Here is a 21024-nt window from a genome sequence, read left to right as displayed (position 1 = left end):
TATAGGTATGATGCATGGGAAAGACTCATTAGCTGTCATTATCGAACTCGTTAGCATAAATTCGACCGATAATGTTATGAGCGACGATGTATTGAGGACGTTCTTTAACGAAATCCCATTTTTATGGGATACAAACTTATTACGAAACATGCGATCTTCTTATTCAAGATTTTGATTGATTTTAACCCTTCCCTATTACTGAATAATTATATAACCAATAAAAACAGGATATGTATATATCATGAGAGGATATATATAGATCGTGATGGTATTAAAGTATTTAAATATTAAATTATGCATTTATCTAACAATTTAAACTTTTAGAATGATATCATAAAATCTCATAGGTACTAGAAAAGGATGGACTGAGTTTAAATCTTTTCAAATCCCCATTTGTCTTATTTATTATATGATTATACGCTTTAATCCCCATTTGTCCAAAGTTTGCCTTCATTTATTCGCTTAAACTTGTAAAAAGTTGACAGTGGTTCCATAAAATTTCACAAATAAAGCATAGGCGCCGAAGTGTATTTAACTTTGTTTCTTGGTGTCAGGCTTCTTTGTATAATGCATAAGCATAGATACTCGATTATTTGAAAACCTATGAGAAACCTTACAAGTATCATAAATCAATTATGTTGATGCCTTTGATTTGTGCAATGGCCCTAATTTAGAGTAACTTGCACGCGTTTAGTGAAATTTGAACATGTGACCTTCAATTTCGAGCTAAAAGTTCCCTAACTCTCCAATGTACTATGCCGACCCGAGGGGTTGCCCTCAATATCAGGCGTTGCAAGATTTGTGTATTCTAATTATACACTTCAGTAAAGATTTTGCCATATCGTAAGATAACGTACACAGAAAAACATCAAAAGAAGCGGGAGGAGTTTCAAATTGCATAATAAAAAAATTTAATAATTGGAAAATATCAAAAACATACCTCACTTTTTACCTAATGACCATATACATATCTCTATTTTTTTAAAATACCACCTAGATTTACCTCTGGAGACTATTTTGCACATTCACATCAATTCTCCTTGTATCCCTCTTTTCGATAATGCCATTTTCTTTCCAAAAATGCCCATCCCAGGTCTTATAATCTTAGACTCACCCAAAATACTCAAAACAAATTAAAAATCAAACCACCCAAACCCTATGCAAGATGCTAAAATGATTATGCAAGAAGGGCAATTTGGTCTTTTTCATGTGGAGTTTTGCAAAATAGGGGTATGTAAGTGGTTATTAGGTAAAAAATGATGTATGTTTTAGATATTTTGGCTTAAATAGATAATATAGAAAGTTTATAGTCAATGACAGAACAAGCTAGATAGTTGTTGCCACCACATACTTGTTTCAGTTCAGTTGGGATGTTGGTTTTTCTTTTGCTCCTAAGCAAAATAGAGGGAGCACCGTATGGAGCAAAGAATCCATGCCCCTTCAGGACGAGGGTCCTCTATCCATACTATACTTTCTTCAGTGCCTCGATATATATCAACCGTCGATAAAAAAAACTCATTTCATAAATCAATATTTGAGATTTATTGAGAATCGAGAAAGCACTGTAGAAATGGAAAATTTAAGTCCAAAGCTTCATATCCAAGGGAGGAACACATATTTTCCTTCTTCTTTTTCCCCTATTATTTTTTTGCGTTCCTTGGTGGACAAACATTTCATGGACTAATGTGTGTGGTGGCTAAGACTGTGCCCTGGTTTTACTCTCCCTGGCTGTCGGCTCGTGCGGGGTTCCCCGGGTTACCAAAAAAAAAAAAAAACATTTCATGGACTAATAGTCTCAATAAGACCACGGTAGGTTCTATAATAAGGTTAAATATGCTTGGAGACCAAGGTCCGAAAATTGATAGGCTATTCCGGGGTATCATGACCCCTTTTCATTCGATATAACAATTTATAAGTTGGAGTTATCCTATAAAGGAACCTCAGAACCGAGACAGAAAATTCAATTGTCGTTGGGAAGAAAAAAGGCCAAGTGAAAAACGAATATGAAAAACGATATTTCATTCTAAAGAAGAGAATATTTAAATTTTGAATTGAACTTTCTAATTATTAAACTATCGAAAGAATTAAAAAAAAAGAGGTGATGAATACTTCATAGAGAAATATATCATGCTCCTAGAATACGAGCCTAAACTATTTATTTCATTACGGAGTATATCATGCTCTTGAAATAGGAGCATAAACTATCTCTCTCATGAAAAAAAATCGTTAGTGATACGAGTTTAAACTGTTTATCTCAAAATTGTTTGACACGAACTTAAAAGGCTTGAAGTTTAGAATTCCTTGACTCGAGCATCAATGGTCTACAACAAGATTCCCCAGCAAGAATGCAAAAGACCTAAAGTTCAAATCAGATTTCAGTATTCCTTGATACAACTTTATAGATCCCCTCGGGGATCGGCCCGTTCGCACCCCTAACTTGTGCTTTTGGAGACAAATTTGGATCATCTACTCCGCACGGTGTTCCTCTTTGCGTCCCAATAAATCTCAACCTCTGATTAGTGAGACTTGGATCCACGACTGTGATTGAGCGAGGGTGCCATCCAATAGCTAGAATTTGCCAATGTCGTGCCGTATAAATTTACTTGTGGAAACCTGGGGAAACAACTCTCGAGAAGGGAGGGAAAAAATATGGATGCGCTTTTCCTAGCAACTGCCTACTCACCTGCTCTTCTAGATGACCAAGCAAAACGGACTAAACTTTTCTTTTCCGTTGTTAACTTGTTCAACATCTCGTTTTTTGAACTGTCGTTTATATATTTCTTGTCAGCACTTCATCTAGAATGCCCACTAACGAAGCTGACAACGATCCATCTCACTTCAGCAGAAGCCACCTTCCTTCTGTCTGTGTATATAAGACCGTTCAGCCGTGAGCTCTTGTTCTCCAACAAAGCGAACTCCCACCGCAAAACATTTCCTCTGAAGATCCACCATGATCACCACCCAATCAGTTCATGCACCGCCCGTGGAAGAGCTCGTCCACACCGGTGATTTGGCGAGAGTTCCCAATAACTATGATGACGACGACGGCGACGACGCGCTCTCCCTCTGCAACCTCTCCTTGTACTGCGACGCAGCTGATGACTCCTTCGCCGCCAATGTCGCCTCCACATCATCCTCCTCGTCCTCGGATCACGACGACTTCTTTGAGTTCTCATCGACTGGGGACTCCGATGCTTCCTCCGACCTCCACTCCGATGATCGGAGCATTGTCTTTTGCGGGAAGCTCATCCCTCGCCGAGAATCGCCTCCGAATCCTCCTCCAACTCCTCCTGAGAAGAAGAGATCGTCGCTCCTAACCAGCCGCAGAAGCCAAAAGAGTGCGAGCAGGAGTACTCGGTCGCCAACGGTCCGGAGGAGGAAGTGCCGGTGGTATCTGATGGCGTTCGGATTGGCGAGGTTTCCGATGGAGATGGCGCTGAGCGAGATGAGGACGAGGCAGAGCCGCAATGTTGAGAAGAGGGGATTGCGCTACAGCGGCGGCGAAATCGTGAGTAGCAGCGATTGCGGCGGCAAGAGCAAAGCGAAGGGGTTGTTCGGATTGCTGAAGGCTCTGGGATCAGGCCACCGCCGTCGCGCCGATGCTTTGGTGAAGGCCTCATTGGGCTGCGTCCCGCGTGCGTGACAGGGTTGGCCACGATTCACTTTGTATTTGGCACACGCGTGTGCGTGAGAGAGAGTAGATTACCAAAGACGATGTACGTGTATGAGAGTTTTGATTTTTAGATGTACTGATTTTGCATACTTCACAAAAGAAGTGTTTGTGCATTGGTTCTTACTACAATTTTTGTGTGGCATGATGTCTTCTCACGAATGCATGGAGAAGACTCGTTAACTGTTGTTATCGAATTCGTTAGCGCAAATTCGACTGATAATGTTACGAGCGAAGATGTATTAAGGATGTTCTTTAACCAAATCCCATTTTTGTGGGATACAAATTTGTTGTGAAACATGCGTTCTTCTTCTTTGAGATTTTGATTGATTTTAACCCTTCCCTATTACTGAATAATTATATAACCAATGGATAGGATATGTATATTACATGAAAGGATGTACATAGATCGTGACAGTGTTAAAGTATTCAAATATTAAATCATGCATTCATCTAAATACTTAAAAGTTTAAAATGGTTCCACAAAATCTCATAGGTATCAAAATAAGAGATCCTGAAATCAAATCTTTTCCAATCCCCGCTTGTTTCATTTATTATATAATTCTATACTTAAATCCTAGTCCAAAATTTCTCTTCATCTATTAACTTAAGCCCGTAGAAAGTTGGCAGTGGTCCCCTAAATTTCACATGTAAAGCATAGCCGCCACAATGGTTTTAACTTGGTTTCTTGGTGTCAGGCTTCTTTGTATAATGCATAAGCCTAGATACTTGATTATATGAAAACCTATGAAAAACCTTATAAGAATTATAAATCAATTATGTTGTTGCCTTTGGCTTGTGTAGTAACCCTAATTCAGAGCAATTTGCACTCTTTTACTGAGATTCGAACATGTGACCTTCATTTTTGAGCTGAAAATCCCTTAACATTCCAATGTACTACGCCAACCAGAGGGGTTGCCCTCAACAGCAGGCTTCACAAGAAATTTGTATTCAACTATACACTTGAACAAATTTTGCCATATTGTAAGATAGCGTACAAAGAGAAGACATCAAAAGGAAGCGGGTGGAGTTTCTAATTGCATAATAAAAAATTTAGTAAAAGGAAAATATCAGAAAACGAATCTCATTTTTTACCCAATAATCACGGGTGAATTTCCTAAAAAAACCCCAACTTTAGGTCAAGTCTCAAATCTTTCTCGAACTTTTTTTTGTGTCAGAAAAACCTCAAACTTCAGGTCCAGTTTCAAATTTGCCATGAATTTTTTTTATCTTGGAAAAAACCCCAAACTTTAAGTTTAGTCCCAAATCTGCTCCGAATTTTGTTTTGTGCAAAAAATCAGCAAATTTTAATTTATTTTAAAAAATATACCTTGTGATTCAGTCTTAACTTGACGTGTCACTTTCACATATATAACAAATCCACATCAGCAAAGTAATGGGGCAATAGGTACCGACGGACGTCGCATTTTCACTTCAATTGTTGAAATTCTCCAAAATAAAACCGTTATAGGATATGAAAGTTAGGGACGATAACAAATCCACCCCAATTTTTTTTTTAATTTAAAAAAAACCCAATTTTTAGGTTTAGTCTAAATTTGCCTTGAACTTTTCTTTGTCTGATAAAAAGTTCCATTACTTTGTTGCTGTAGATTTGTTATCGACGTAGAAGTGCCATATCAAGTTGGGACTGGATTACGGGGATATATTTCTGAAAATAAATTGAATTTTGGTGATTTTTTTACACAAAACAAAATTTGGGGTAGATTTGGGACTAGACTTAAAGTTTGGGTTTTTTCTGAGACAAAAAAAAGTTTGGGGTAGTATTGGGACTGGATCTAAAGTTTGGGGTATTTTTCTGAGATAAAAAAAAACTTCGGGGCAGATTTGAGACTTGACTTAAAGTTTGAGGTTTTTTAGGGAATTAGGCTCAATAATTACTTACATGTCTCTATTTTTTAAAATACCACCCTGGTTTAGCTCTAGAGATTATTTTGCACATTTACATCAATTCTCCTTGTATCCCTATTTTTGATAATGCCATTTTCTTTCCTAAAATTCCCATCCTGGATCTTATTACCTTAGGATCACCCAAAATACTCAAAACGAACTAAAAATCAAACCATCCAAACCCTATGCGTGATGCTAAAATGAGTTTGCAAGAAGGGCAATTTGGTCTTTTCAATGTGGATTTTTGCGTAGAGGTATACAAAATAGGGGTATGTAAGTGGTTATTAGGTAAAAAATGAGATACGTTTTCGATATTTTGGCTTAACTAGATATAATTGAAAGTTTATAGTCAATGACGGATCAAGCTGGATGGTTGTAGCCACCACATACTTGTTTCAGTTCGGTTGGGATGTGGGTTTTTCTTTTGCTACTAAGCAAATTAGAGGGAGGACTATACGGATCAAAGAATCCATGCCACTTTAGGATGAGGGTCCTTTATCCGTACAATCCTTTCTTCGGTGTCTCGATAAATATCAACCATCGATAAAAAATCTCATTCCATAAATCATTAGTTGAGATTTATTGAGGAATCGAGAAAGCACCATAGAAGCAGAGGATCCAAGTCCAAAGCTTCATAATCCAACGGAGGTAGACATCTTTTCCTTCCTTTTTCCCCCTCTTATTTCTTGCGTTCCTTGGTGGACAAACATGTCATGGACTAATAGTCTTAATAAGACCATGGTAGGTTCTATGATAATGTTATACACGCATGGAGACCAAGGTCCAAAATCGATCGGCTGTTCTGGGGTAGCAAGACGGTCTTCGATCTAAATAAACAATTTGCAAATCGGAGTTATAATATAAAGAAAGGAATTCAGAACCAAGGCAGAGAAAGTTTAATCAGTCATTAGAAAGAGAAAAGGCCAAATGAGTCCATAATATAAGGTGTCTTCTTCCTTCGTGATGCATATGATGTGATCATAGTCAAGGTGAACCTAATTCAAAACTATTTTCAAAAGGGCCCTTCCAATGGATAGTTTTTCAATTCTCCTACTCATCAATGTCTATTGGTAGTTCTAGTAACACCCGTCCACATAGTGACTGAAATTGAGAAACCGGCTTCTAGATGTCAAAAATAAATAAGTAAATTAAACATATGGAAAGTTTCATATCGTATGTATTACGGTCATTCGCGTCAAATTCATAACTTTTTCTCTACGATTTCCTCCTTTTTGCCTTATTTAAGATGTATTACAATTATATTCGAGCTTCGTTATTCTCTCTCACTTTTTTCGTATCTTTCATCACTTTATCAGTACTTCTATATATATCCGAAAAAAAAGATGGCCCAAAAAATTCTGCTACCGAAGCTTTGCATTGCCCATCTTTTAACAGCAAAACCTTCAATTAGCTCCCCCGCTTCACTGAGTACAGTAGTATTGCTGGGGTTGCATTTGGCTGGACCATCGGTGAGTACGCGACTAGTAACATAAATGATTCTTTTTTCGATACGTAGAATCATTCTTTTACGATGAGACGTGATGTGATAAAGTTGGCGTCGCGGCGTAATCGCGTCATGCAATGTATGGTCTATTTCGCAACGACACTTTCAAGCATTTACCCTGGAACCTGTCCCGTCCCGTAAAGAGAACTTCTGGAACTTGAATAGGTCGTCGGGCTAAATCCTAGTGGCTGTCTACTTCTTGGGGAGGAAGCAAAGTCCTTCTCCGCAACCTATTTAATACATATTTCTTAGTTATTATAATGGGATTATGGTGTGAAAACTCCACCTTCTTTGACTTGCTGGTAAGAAAATCGCTCCGTCCCTTTCGCATCCTAGACCGGTTTCCAAGGGGGCTGCTGTTTTTGTCTCCATGCGGTGTGGTCCACCTCGTGTATAGACCCCCCCGACATGTGCTGCTACTTTCTTCGTGGGATCGCATGGTTTTTTTTTAAGTGATCATGTCACGTTCGGTCTAGTTTTCGCATAACTCAACAAGTCGCGTGCTTCTTGATCATTAAAATATTATCTTACATCGTTTTACGACAGATCTTATATTTTCTTTATATTCACATGATCTATTTCTATTTATCAGTTTAAATTTTTAAATTGGACTTTCTATCACGGTATTGAAATCAATGTTATCATTTTTGTGTATAGTTAAATTGCACGTGTTGCTCCCAATCCGTCTTGCACTTGCACGTGGGAGGAGATAGAGTTTTTGGGTTGAAATTTTTAACACTATATTGATTATGCACTTTCCACTCAATCCGGTTAACCCTCAAGAAGGTTTCTAAGCCTTGCGCATTGTCGACCCTCACAATGAAGGTAAAATGATATTCCTGCAACTGTTCCTGTGATACAGCAACTTCCATTACGACTTATATTTTCATCAGACCAGAGCAAGAGCGAGCTGCTCTCCCAATGGTTCTTCTTCCTCCATTAACGAGAAATAGAAAGAAGGATCGGAGAAGTTAGGGCACGAAGCAGGTGAAAGAGTATGAAGGAAGGGATGCAATGGGTTCCAAGAAACTACCACCAAACATTAGAGAGAGCTCTTCCTATTGGGAGAGTAGTGTAACGTTTTCTTAATGTGGGTTACATTAATTGAGATTGTTATTACCCGCTTACGGGTTTGGTATAATAAGTTTGGATATAAGGTTTCTTAATTGGTCAGATATGGGCTCGGCTTGTGTGGGCCGAGTTCGGCCCGGCCCGCTATGAGAGAGCCTGGCTGGAAATTCTATAAATAGAGCTGCAAGTCCCTCCTCTGCACCTAACTCTTTCCAATCTCTCTCAAACGCTCTCAAACTCACCTAAGGCTTCCGTGAGTTGGCCGAGGCTGTCTCATAGCGTCGGGACTTCGAGGGTGACAAGGGAGAAGACCTACGGCACCGGTTCATCGTCATTTCCGCATCCAGGCCGATGGAATCCAAATCAGGTACACAAATTCTATCCATCCTTTTACCGTACCGTTAATATCTCGCTATGGTGATCCTAGGGCGCTCGGCCGAATCATACGGGCCGGCTAACATGTGGTATCAGAGCCACCATAGTCGAGAAAAGGGCCGGTACTGTTCGTGTGTGATTTTATTTTTTTCATCCGTTGAATGTTAGAATAAATCACATAGATGGATAGGTCGTTGCGAGACGAGTAAAATGAGTGGTCGCCGGCCACCAGGGGCCGCCAAAAACGGCTGCACATGCCGGGGCGTTGGAGAGCCCCGTCGGCACACGCGAGGGTGTTCCCAGGCGCGTGCTATGCACGCGCTAGAGTTTCCGCCAGCCGGGTCGATCCGGCTGACCCGACCTAACTCTAAACCCGACCCAGGGCCCGACCCGTTGACCTGACCCAGGGGTCCGACCCGTTGACCCGTTGACCAAATCGGTTAACCGGTCGGACCGGTAAGCGGTCAGACCGGTTGGACCGGTCGGCGGTCAGATCGGCCGTTTTGGCCGGCTTAAGCGTCGGCGCGTGAAGCCCACGTGCCTCACCTTCAGAAGGCGCGTGAGGGCACGTCCGGCCTCCGATTGGAGCGTGTAAGGTACCGGCGTGCTCGTATAAAGATTCTCTACACTGTGGTATATTTATTTTACATGTTTGATACTTTTAAGGATGTGAAAATACATACGGAACCCTATATACGCGTATTTTTAGGGTATATTTTCGTATTTTCCTGTATTTCTCTATGGTTTAAGAGATACAAATTAAAGCTTACATGTATATGATGACATAAGGACGTGTAGATCATGTTTCATTAATAGTATGTATAAGGTTCAACATATATCAATGTATAGAGCAATGTAATTAGCATGGTATGTAATTTTAGAGACATTGCCCATGTCTTCCAGTCTAGAATTACATCTATATAGTATATGTGAGACATAAATTTTATGCCTTAGTATGAGAGAGTTTCAATGATTCAATTTGGTAGTGACCGCCAAAGTGGTACACTTAATTGAGTTTGAGAAATATCAGTCTCGTATTGTTAGGATGTCTCCTGTTCTAATGTGTTGTCATATTCCTAAAGGAGGTGATTATGTATTGGTTCATGAAGGGATGCATGTACAGCATGCGTGAGGAATGACTGATCCTAGTGGTTCATATACCCAAAGATGGTGAATTCATAAAAGATTGGAATACATTCTCATGGCCATTGTCATGTAAAGGGTATACAATTGCATGTCATGTATTTTGCCCAAAGGCGATTATATGATGATGTGTGTAACTCTCAGGAAAGTACTCACATGATGCTGATTATAGACATTGCTTGTTTTTTAACAGTCACCTTCTCCCTGAACGGCAACTCCATAATTATTGAGGTTCTTACTGGTTCAAACTTTAAGAAATGGAAAGAGGATTTTCTGTTTGGTATGGAGCTGACAGATATTCATATTGCTCTTACTGAGGATAAGCCAGCAGATGTCACTGCTGATAGTACGGATATGGAAAAGATACTGAGTGCCGCCTGGGCAAAGAGCAATAGGATTTGCTTGTTACTGATGAAGCGATCCATTAAGGACTACTTGAAGAGTAGTTTACTAGCTTACTGCACTGCTAAAGGAATGATGGAAACCTTGCAAGCAAGGAATCGTGACTCGTCTAATGCTGAGGCTGGGACATACATGCAGTTAATCAATAATATGAGGTATGATGGTTCAAGTGGGGTTAAGGATTATGTCCTTAGGATGGTAGACCTCCAGAAAAAACTAAAGGTTCATGAGATTATCCTTTCTGATGCTTACATTGTGCATCAAGCCCTGAACACCCTTCCTACTGAGTTTGGAATTATAAAGATCAACTATAATTCCCAAGATGAAAAGTGGTTGGTCAATGACCTGATAGTTAGGGTTGTGGCAGAGGAAGAGAAACTGAAGAAAGATAAAGGGAATCTTGCTTTCTATGCCTCTAGTTCCAGTAGCAGGAAGAGTAGTAAGTTCAAGAATCGTGTTCAGAAAGGAACTCCTGAAACCACCGGTCATTTAGACCATCTGGGTCCTGAGAAAACACCCTTGAAGAAAAATGGTGTTCACTGCTACTTTTGTAGGAGGAAGGGTCACATGAAGAAAGACTGCAATAGATATAAAACTTGGTTGTCCAAGCGTGAGCAGTCAGGTATTAATTCTTTGGCACTTGTTTGTGAATCCAACCTATTAGAAGCTCCATCCAGTTCTTGGTGGCTAGATAGCGGTGCAACTAATCATGTTGCGTATACCATACAAGGATTCACAAACAGAAGGAAGCCAAATCAGGATGAATTAAAGCTCACTATAGGAAACAACAAGAGAGTCGACGTCGAGTTCGTGGGAGATGTCATATTAATTTTGGATTCTGGTTTTGATATGATGTTAAGAAACACCTTTTATGTGCCTTCCTTCAGACGGAACTTAGTTTCCGTATCAAGTTTGGATGTTTGTGGCTACTCTTTTGAAATAAAGAACAATGTGGTTTCTATGTTCTTTGATTCAAATAATGTTGGGTGCTGCAACATATCGAATGGATTGTACAGATTGTGTTTATCTTCCAATGATATATACGTCGCTTATACAGCTGAAAGGGTTGTTTCCAAAAGACCTCTACCTAAGGAACAGTCTTATGCATTGTGGCATAAACGACTTGGTCACATTTCTAAGGAAAGAGTGGAAATGCTGATAAAGACAAACATCCTGCCTACTCTTGAAGTGACCTAGATACTTGCGTAGACTGTTGTAGGGGTAAGATGACTAAGATAAAGAAGAAAATCGCAGTCCGTAGTTCTGACATGTTGGAAGTCATTCACACTGACATCAGTGAACCCTATACGGCAACATTGTGTAGAAATTTCTATTTCATCACATTTACATACGACTATTCCCGATATGGTTATCTGTTATTGATTAAGGAGAAGTCTGAGTCTCTTGACAAGTTCAAGATTTTTCGGACTAAATTCGAGAAACAGCTGGGAAAAGTCATAAAAGTTGTCAGGTCTGACCGAGGTGGTGAGTATTATGGCAGGCATGGCGATGCTGGACAGCTGAAAGGGCCATTTGCCAAATACTTAGAAGATTTTGGAATAGTGGCTCAATTTACTATGCCCGGGAGTCCTGAACAAAACGGTGTGGCCGAAAGACGGAATCGCACCCTTATGGATATGATGAGGAGTATGATTAGCAGGACGAACTTACCTGATTTTCTATGGGGTGAAGCCTTGAGAACAGCTCTCTACATTCTAAATCGTGTTCATACCAAGGTTGTTCCAAAGACTCCTTTTGAATTATGGACTGGACGTAAACCTAGCCTAAATCATCTTAAAGTTTGGGGGTGTTCTGCAGAAGTAAGGTTATATAATCCAACATTGAGCAAGTTGAAATCTAGAACCACTCGATGTTACTTCGTATCTTACCCAGATTATTCGAAGGGGTATCGATTTTACAGTCCTCATGGAGGCACAAGAATTGTCGAATCACAAACAGCGAAATTTCTGGAATTTGATGTAGCCGAGATGGGTAGTTGCTCACAGACCATTGAGGATAATAATATGGTAGGTACTACAGTGTCGATTTCTCTACCTATACAGACGATAATGGAGACCCCTATACCACAGACTGAGCCTGTTGTGGTCTAGGATCCTGTTATTGAAACAGCTCTTGATGAAGTACTTCAAACCCCTCAGATGCAGGATGAGAAAGTAGTAGCTCCACTTAGGAGATCTATCAGGCAGAGACAATCGGCTATACCACCGGATTATATGGTCTATCTGGGAGAGCATGACTACGATATAGACTGCGTGATTGATCCAGTAACTCATTCAGATGCAATTTCTTGTCCTCAATCAGATATGTGGGTGGATGCAATGAAAGACGAGATTCAGTCTATGAGATATAATGGTGTTTGGGAGCTTGTTGAATTACCTAAAAGTTACAAGCCCATTGGTTGCAAATGGGTATACAAGACTAAAAGAGACTCCAAAGGAAAGATTGAGAAATTCAAAGCCAGACTGGTAGCCAAGGGTTTCACTCAAAGAGAAGGAGTAGACTATGAGGCGACTTTTTCACCAGTATCTTCTAAGAATTCTTTCAGAGTGATCATGGCATTGATAGCTCATTTTGATATGGAATTACACCAGATGGATGTTAAGACTGCCTTTTTAAATGGAGACCTTGATGAGGAAGTCTATATGGTGCAATCCGAAGGTTTTGCAGCTGATGATTCAGGTGAGCTTGTGTGTAGATTGAAGAAATCTATTTATGGCCTTAAGCAAGCTTCTAGACAATGGTATTTGAAGTTTCATAGTGTTGTCACTTCATTAGGTTTTGTTGAGAACAAGTTGGATCAGTGTATATACAGCAAGGTTAGTGGGAGGAAATTTATTTTTTTCATACTCTATGTAGATGACATCTTGCTTGTGAGTAGTGATATTGGATTACTACATGAGACAAAGCGAATGTTGTCGAAGGATTTTGACATGAAGGACCTTGATAATGTGTTTTTTGTCCTAGGCATTGAGATCTATCGGGATCGTTCTCGCCGAGTATTGGGTTTGTCTCAGAGAACATATGTTAATCGTATTCTGGAAAGATTCAGTATGCAGGACTGCAAGCCAGTAATTGCTCCTGTCATAAAGGGTGATAAACTGAGTCTGTCACAGTGTTCTCATACGGATATTGAGAAAACCCAAATGAAGGATGTACCTTATGCTAGTGCACTTGGAAGTATCATGTATGCTCAAGTTTGCACTAGGCCAGACATTGCTTTTGCAACAGGACTTCTAGGCAGATATCAGTCAAATCCAGGACACGATCACTAGGTTGCTGCCAAGAAGGTTTTGAGGTACTTAAAGAGGACAAAAGACTATATGTTGATCTACAGACATGTTCAAGACCTACAGCTGGTAGGGTATTCGAATTCAAACTTTGCTGGCTGTCAGGATGAAAGGAAGTCGACAACGGGTTATATCTTTAAGTTAGCAGGAGGTGCAGTATCATGGAAAAGTGAGAAACAGAAATCAATGACATCCTCTACCATGCAAGCGGAGTTTGTAGCATGCTTTTCGGATCTTACTCAGGCAATTTGGCTTCGGAACCTCATTAGGGAGTTGACTGTATTTGATTTTGTGGATCGGCCCATACAGTTGTATTGTGACAATAACTCTGCAGTGTTGTTTGTTAATAACAACAGAGGTCTCAAGGGGTCTAAGCATATGGAGGTCAAGTACTTGACCATAAAGGAAAAAGTCAGGGATGGTGACATTACAGTAGAGCACATTTCCACAGATGATATGGTAGCAGATCCACTAACTAAAGGCCTTCGCCCTTGTATTTTTGAACGACATGTCGTTAGCATGGGCTTAGGAGTATCATGGGATACTGTTGCTTAGTGCGAGCTGTTTTTTTTTTTTTTTAATTTATGCTCTAATAAAGTTTACATCTGTGTTCTGTTACTCTTTGTAATATTTTGGATGTGTATCAACTCATTTACATTCAATAAGGTATTTCTGAATGCATTGTTGTCATGTTAAATACACATGTAAGGTGAAAATCTTAAGGTACTGTGTAAACCTTGAGTAAAGGCTATGGGCATTCAGTTATTGGCCTTAAGGATATGTCTTATTACACATAAAGTAATGTTAACAATAATGATAAGACATATGTAGGTTCATTGGAACCATAAAGATATTCTCTAGTGACACATCAGGTTTTTGTGACACTTAAGGAAAGAGAATGAGGACTGACAAAGAGATGACACATGAGGTATTACTCTTTATGAGGTGTCATCCGTTTGCCACACAACCATATCGAATCCATATCAGTAAAGTCTAAGACACTTGTGACCATGGAAGGCTCTGCGTGATTACATGCAGTTACCGTTCATGATTCGGTGTTTGAAACTTTATGGGATTGGATTGACTATTAAGAATTATCCATAGACTAAATAAAGGTGCACATAAGGTACGATTTCAATTAATATAGCACAAGTGAGAGAATGTAACATTTTCCTAATGTAGGTTACATTAATTGAGATTGTTATTACCCGCTTACGGGTTTGGACTAATAAGTTTGGATATAAAGTTTCTTAATTGGACAGATATGTGCTCGGTTTATGTGGGCCGAGTTCGGCCCGGCCCGTTATGAGAGGGCCTGGCTGGAAACTCTATAAATAGAGCTACAGGTCCCTCCTCTGCACCTAACTCTCTCCAATCTCTCTCAAACGCTCTCAAACTCACCTAAGGCTTCTGTGAGTTGGCTGAGGCGGTCTCATAGCGCCGGGACTTCGGGGGTGACATGGAAGAAGACCTACGGCACCGGTTCATCGTCATTTCCGCATTTAGGCTGATGGAATCCAAGTCAGGTGCACAAATTCTATCCATCCTTTTACCGTACCGTTAATATCTCGCTATGGTGATCCTAGGGCGCTCGGCCGAGCCATACGGGCCGGCTAACAAGTAGTTGTATTTGATATCGAATGCCAAATTAGGAGAAAATTCCTTAACTATTATGGTCTAGAATGCATTCTAAATCTTTCAATTGGTTCAATTAAGTCCCAAACCTTATTCAAAAAGCGCAATCAGCTACTTTCAATTAACAGTACCTAAATTGCATAAGTTTCACACGGTGAGTGCTTATATGACATTCTTAAATGATGCTTTTTAGCGTAATTTTAGGGGACTCAATTGTATTCCGCATAAGGCTTAGGACTCGTGGTGCCATTTTCCCGCCAAGTTTTTGAGACGATTTCTTGAGCCCTCGAGGTTTTTGGCACGGTTGGGTTGCCAGAACAAATCACACGAAAATGCAGTTTTTACACATGCTTTAGTCGGGTCATTAATAGGGCATGAAGCGTTGGGGAATTGCAGGCAATCTGTTCAAGAAACCCAGACGCTCCAAATGCTAAAGAAACGAGAAAAACTCTCGAGACACTCCACGAGATCCATATGGAAGAATCGTCACAAACCAAAGGGCAAAGACAAAGGTACTCGAACAGATATTATTCTATTTCCAGGGATGTGATCACTTTCTGAAAGTGACATGCAGGTGGCTTCTGAGAAACCCACATGGAAATGAGAAATCTAGAAACACTGTGGCCCATGCAAATCAGTCCAATCCTGTAATCAATAGTTGTCTTTTCTGTGCGATGGGACTCATTGACTAGTTAGTGTCTACGACTAGGAACATGTCTACATGACCACTTATCTAGAAGATCCCCCCGACAGACCCTTAATCAAATTGAAAATTAAATTCGACTCATTTTTCTCGTCTCTTTCTTTCCTTCTTTCTTTCTTTTATTATTCCTCTTTATTCCCCTCCGGCCATAAAAATGGAAAAAAACAAATATTTATCTCCTCATCTAGAAGCCCTCTTCATCAAGATCAACCAACTCCTAACCACTCTCTCTCTCTCTCTCTCTCTCTCTCTCTCTCCATATCAACACGCTCCTGGTCACATGCAAGGAAGTGCTTATTTATGTCCAAATGGGAGCGTAATTGGAATGTGTCAAATAGAAACTTCCTTGTTAAAACAAGAGATAAGAAAGATCGCCACCCCTCAACGTCCCTCTCCATCTTCTTTGGTAACATTTGCTTCTTCTTCTTCTTCTATCTGATCTTGTTCGTGATGGTTGTTTCGCGTGATGAGTCCGGACAAGAGCCAGACCAAGAAGGCATCGTGGGTCATCTGCAAGACCCAAATCAAGAAGCAGAAGGAAATGAAGAAGACGAAGCAGATACACTCTCTCTCTGTGACCTGCCACTCTACAGCGATTCAGCTGAGTGGGACAAGGACAGCTTCTCCAAAGTCGTAGCAGAACCAGAACAAGCCCGAGGCGCACCGACTGATCCTCATCAAGATCAAGAAGATTTGTTTGAGTTCTCCTCCAGTGAGGACTTGAGCAGTTCCTCCAGGCATCATTCGGAGCACATAATCTTCTGTGGCAAGCTCATCCCTTATGGAGAGCTCCCGCCCGTCGGGAAAAACTCAGATGATCTTATCAGAAAGCGTTCCGCAAAGTCGAAGAAAAGGTGGTTCTTTCGCTGGAAGCTGCGCCTATTTAGGAAGTCCAGAACTTCGCATTCGTACCACAAGTTGAGAGCGGACAAGAAGAAGCGGTCGAAGCCGCGGGAAGTGACCGACTCCAAGAACCTGCCGCTGGAGAAGTTCGGGAGCATAGATGGGTCGGCGAGAAAGGTGGGAGCAAAGGGCAAGTGGTACTTCCTTGTGATCGGGTCAGCCAGGTTCCCGATGGAGATGGAGTTGAGCGACATGAGGATGAGGCAGAGCCGCCGGCGGAACCCGGCCTCGATGTTCCAGTCGACGGATAACGCCGAGAAGAAGTACCCCAGGAATTGGGGGCTGTTGCGGCTTTTGAGGACCTTGAGTTGCCGTAGTAGCAACAAAGGTGATCACCCAACAAGTTCTGTGGTAAAGGCTTCATCGAATGAATTGCATTCCAACTCAAAGGGCTAGGAATTCACTTCTGTTTTCCAGTGATCTAGATTAAGAAGTCAGGACAGATTCTAATTCTCTGATGCTTTTTGCTCGTCATGTAAATAACGAGAGTCCTCTATAGCAATAAGCGTTCTAGGATGAAATGAGTGATAATTTTGAAAGTTATAGATCCTGACTTTGTGTGCTTCAACCATGACTTGAATTAGTTCAGAAAGAAGTTTCACGAGTCTGGATCAGAACCTTCCTCCGTTTTAATTGGGTAATGTTAGTGGCGGGAAATCGAGATGCAAAAAGGCGATTACCATATTAATCTCTTAGTTGATATTTAAATCAAGGCGTCATTTTTAAGCACCCAGAAAATCTTCCCACGTTTTCCGTGACTCAAATTCAAAGCATTTGCGGCAATAATTCTCGTCCAAAAGGCAAAAAGATCGCAATTGTCTTGAACAGGCAAGGAAAACAGCCAAAGTCAAAGAATAGATTCACTATTTTCTCCGTGATGGTTGTCCACAGCAGAAAAATGTCCATTAGGATCCCTTCTAGTTGGTGTTTGTTTAACCAAGAGGGGCCCAGACGCTTCCTCTCCACCGCAAAGCCTTTCCTCGTTCAGACCTCGCCTTCCGTTTACATGGTCATTAGACGAAACGCGTTTGATTTATGTATTCTCGCTCCGAGACTTACGAGGCTCCAAAACCTCAGCTTCAAAAAGGTCAAATTAAGGAATGGCAAGACTGAGGTTTGACATTGTAGTTCCTGGACCACTTGCTTTGTGTGATAAAGCTTGATAAGATCCAATTTTCAAAGGGCTGAAACTCCCATGAGGTTGAGTAATCTTTTAGCTCTAGGACCCACCAAAAATAGCTGTTTGAAATCACAAGACTCATGCAGAAAAGCATGTTGAAAGGGACATGGCAATTAAATTAGGACACCCACCCGGCTGCAAAACACGTGGTTGTACATCACTGGTGGTGCCGTGAATGCATCGTCAACGTATGAAAAAGTCAAAGGAAAAAGTATGATGATTTGAAGGCACTTGATGATGCAGATTTTGCGCCTTAACTACATGAATCACCCAGACAAGCATGTTTCCCATCTTTTCCGCAGGAAATGAAGACATGGTCAAAGCTGATGGATTTTCTTGATCTTTTCCATTATTATAAATTAGATTTTAGAGGGGGCCAAAGTTTTTTTAATTAATTGGGTGGAGAGGAAATCTCTCCATAAGAGACGCAACGTGTATTAGAATTTAGGAAATCTCTCGTAAACGACCATGACACAAGTTGGTCAGGATTTGCACTACGAAATGGTTTGAGATTGTGACTTCAAGAAAGATAACGTGACTCATTTATCACTTGGATACCATTCTCGATGATGCTTGACAAATGTTATTGTTAGAGCAACTTTTTCTTCTATCAGTGATAAAATTGCCTGCATTGCAATAAAATAATTCATTTCATGAGATTTTTCATTAAAAAAGAGTTTTGTGTTGGCTGAGATGTCAATTAGCTGATTGTTGTAATATTTTATTTTAGGAATAGATTAGCACCATATTAGAAGGAATCGTTTTGTTATTTGTGAATATCCTGTTACCATATTAGTAGGAGGAAGTTTAGACCAAACTTGTATATGTATCTCTATTAAGTCATTGCAATGAGAAGAAGAATGTATTCTTTTCCTCAGAAATTTCTTTTCCTCATGGTATCAGAGCCCTAGGGTTTGATCCTTGGGGTACTGTACGTCAATCATCGACTACGGCGCCGTTTTTCGTCGCGGTGCCGTCGTCTCACGCCGTTCGACTTCGTCCCGTCCGATCTTCTTCATCTTCATCTTTCTAGGACCTACTGTACGCCATGGAGGGACAGGAAATAGCAACAACACAATCCAGTGAAGGATTGACGGCCACAACGATCCTTGAGAGTCTTACGGCTGCGATGAAGCAGCTTGCAACACAACAGAATCCACCATCATCGACAGAAAATTTTGCCCCTACAATCGCCATTAAGTTCAACGGCATGAACTATGGCTTGTGGTCCCAAGTTGTCGAGATGTACGTCTCCGGCAAAGACAAATTGGCATACTTGACTGGTGACATTCCACAACTGGCCCAGACTGACCCTGCTCTTCAGAAGTGGAAAATTGAAGATGCCACCGTGAAAGGTTGGCTCATAAACTCAATGGAACCCGCGTTGATCGGAAATTTTATAAGATTCCCAACGGCAAAAGCAATATGGGAGTCGGTGGCAACAACCTATTTTGATGGGACTGATACGTCCCAAGTATATGATCTGAAGCGGCAAGTGTCGCGATTGAAGCAGAATGGAGGACCACTCGAAACCTTCTATAACAATCTTCAGGCTCTCTGGAGAGAAATCAATTTTCGCAGACCAAACTCCATAACGTGTGTTGACACCTATTTTTAATTTGCCCAAAATTAATTACACAAAATTTAGGAATTAATTTTCTTTAATTCCTAAAACAAAAAAAATTTCTATTTAAATGCATTGCATATAGACATTAGGCATATTTGCATTAATAGGGTCTATTAGAGCATATTTTCTTAATTAATTTTCAAAAAATTTTAAAAAAAGTTATTAAAAAAAAAAAAAAATCGGATCGGGCCGGGCCAAGGCCGGCCCAGCCCTCTTTTTCTTTTTTCTCCTCCTCCCCGCGCCGACTGGGCCTGGCCCGGCCCAGCCCCTTCCTTTCTTCTTCCCCCTCGCCAAGCCGTTGCTCTCCTTTCCCCTGTTTTCCTCTGCCGCTGACGCAGAGGCGACGAGCGGCTGAGCGCGGCCGCCCCGTCCCCATCCGGCTAGAGCAGGAGTAGGGCAGCACGCCACCGGGACTGGCATTGAAGGCCAGTCTCGTCTTCCCCATTTCCCGGGCTCTCTCTCTCCCTCTCTGCTGTCTCTCTGCACACTCCACAGAATCGGCCCTCCCTCTGCACCGGCCTAATGGCCGCGAAAGTCATGGTAGGAGCAGAGGCCGGTGCAGAGCATTGAATGGAGCAGAGAATGGCGTCGTCGTCGTCGGATATACAGACCAGAGAGAGGAGAGAGAGGGGCGGTTTTTCTCGGTCGGTTTGAGCAGAGAGAGAACAGGGAAGCCGTGAGAGAGACCCAGAGAAATTGAGCGAATTCGAGAGAAGACAGAGTGAACAGGGAGCCTCAGTCAGCCTCGCCGCTGCGCGTAACCTCCGGCCGCCGAGCCAGGGGCCATTTTTGGAGAGAAACGGAGAGAGAGTCCAAGAGAGTCCGAGAGAGACCCAGAGAGAATTAGAGTGAAACAGAGAAGAGAGAGGGGCCTGGGAGCGTCTCGCAGGTCCCAGCCGGTCTCGCCGTCTCCAGCAAGCCGACCGGCAACCCCCGGAAACACCCCCGGTCGGCGATTTAAAAAAAAAAAAACAGAGAAAGACAGAACCGAGAGAGGAGAGAGAGTATAGAGAGGGAGAGAAAGCAAACCGAGGCCACGCCGGAGCAAGAAAGACAACCAGCAGCGTCGCCGTCGCCCACGGAGTAGCCGGAAAGCCGCCCTGACGCACCGTCGACCGGTGAGTCTCTCCCGGCCGAGAACCGCCTCTGTTTTCCCCTGTTTTCCGGCGTGGTTGGGCCGGGACTCGCGCCGGCCGTTTCGTGCGAATCCCGGCCCATACCGATGTCGTTCCCGGTCCCCACTCGCCGTCGGAAGTGAGCCACAGTCGCCGGAGCCGATCGAGTCGCCGGAGGAGGTCAAAATGTCTCTATTATTGTCATGCCCGCCAACCGTTTGTCAAAATGTCTCACAAAGCCCGGTTTGTGTTTGAGCTTCGTCGGAGAGTAGGGGGCCGAACGGTGACTCAACCGACTCAGGTAAGTGTTGAGGAGATCATCAGGGACCAGAGGGAGCCCGAATCGTGGTCTGGGTACGTCGGCCAAGTTCCGATCGGCGTCCGGTTTGACGAATTCCGATCGGGGCTTGGCCGGCGATTATTCAGGCCGGTTCTCCGGCGACCGGGCATCAAACACTCCTTAGCTCGATGAGCTGAGGA

General features: G+C 41.8%; 1 protein-coding gene across 1 annotated transcript; it reads left to right on the top strand.

Moving 5' to 3' along the window:
• The first annotated feature begins 16169 nt into the window (after nt 1–16169).
• LOC115690706 (uncharacterized) lies at nt 16170–17018 on the top strand. Its single transcript, XM_030617158.2, has one exon. It carries the CDS (start codon nt 16170–16172, stop codon nt 17016–17018), a length of 849 nt encoding a protein of 282 aa, XP_030473018.2.
• The last annotated feature ends 4006 nt before the right edge of the window (nt 17019–21024 follow it).

The sequence above is a fragment of the Syzygium oleosum genome, unplaced genomic scaffold (assembly GCF_021117445.2).
Source record: "Syzygium oleosum isolate NSW1041296 unplaced genomic scaffold, Sole_v2.1 Sole_v2.07, whole genome shotgun sequence".
NCBI classification, from domain to species: Eukaryota; Viridiplantae; Streptophyta; class Magnoliopsida; order Myrtales; family Myrtaceae; genus Syzygium; species Syzygium oleosum.
This window is presented reverse-complemented; position numbering and strand designations above follow the sequence as displayed.

What these genes read in the sequence shown, in the direction of transcription:
- LOC115690706 (XM_030617158.2), top strand. Translation starts at nt 16,170, where the DNA reads ATGGTTGTTTCGCGTGATGAGTCCGGACAAGAGCCAGACCAAGAAGGC.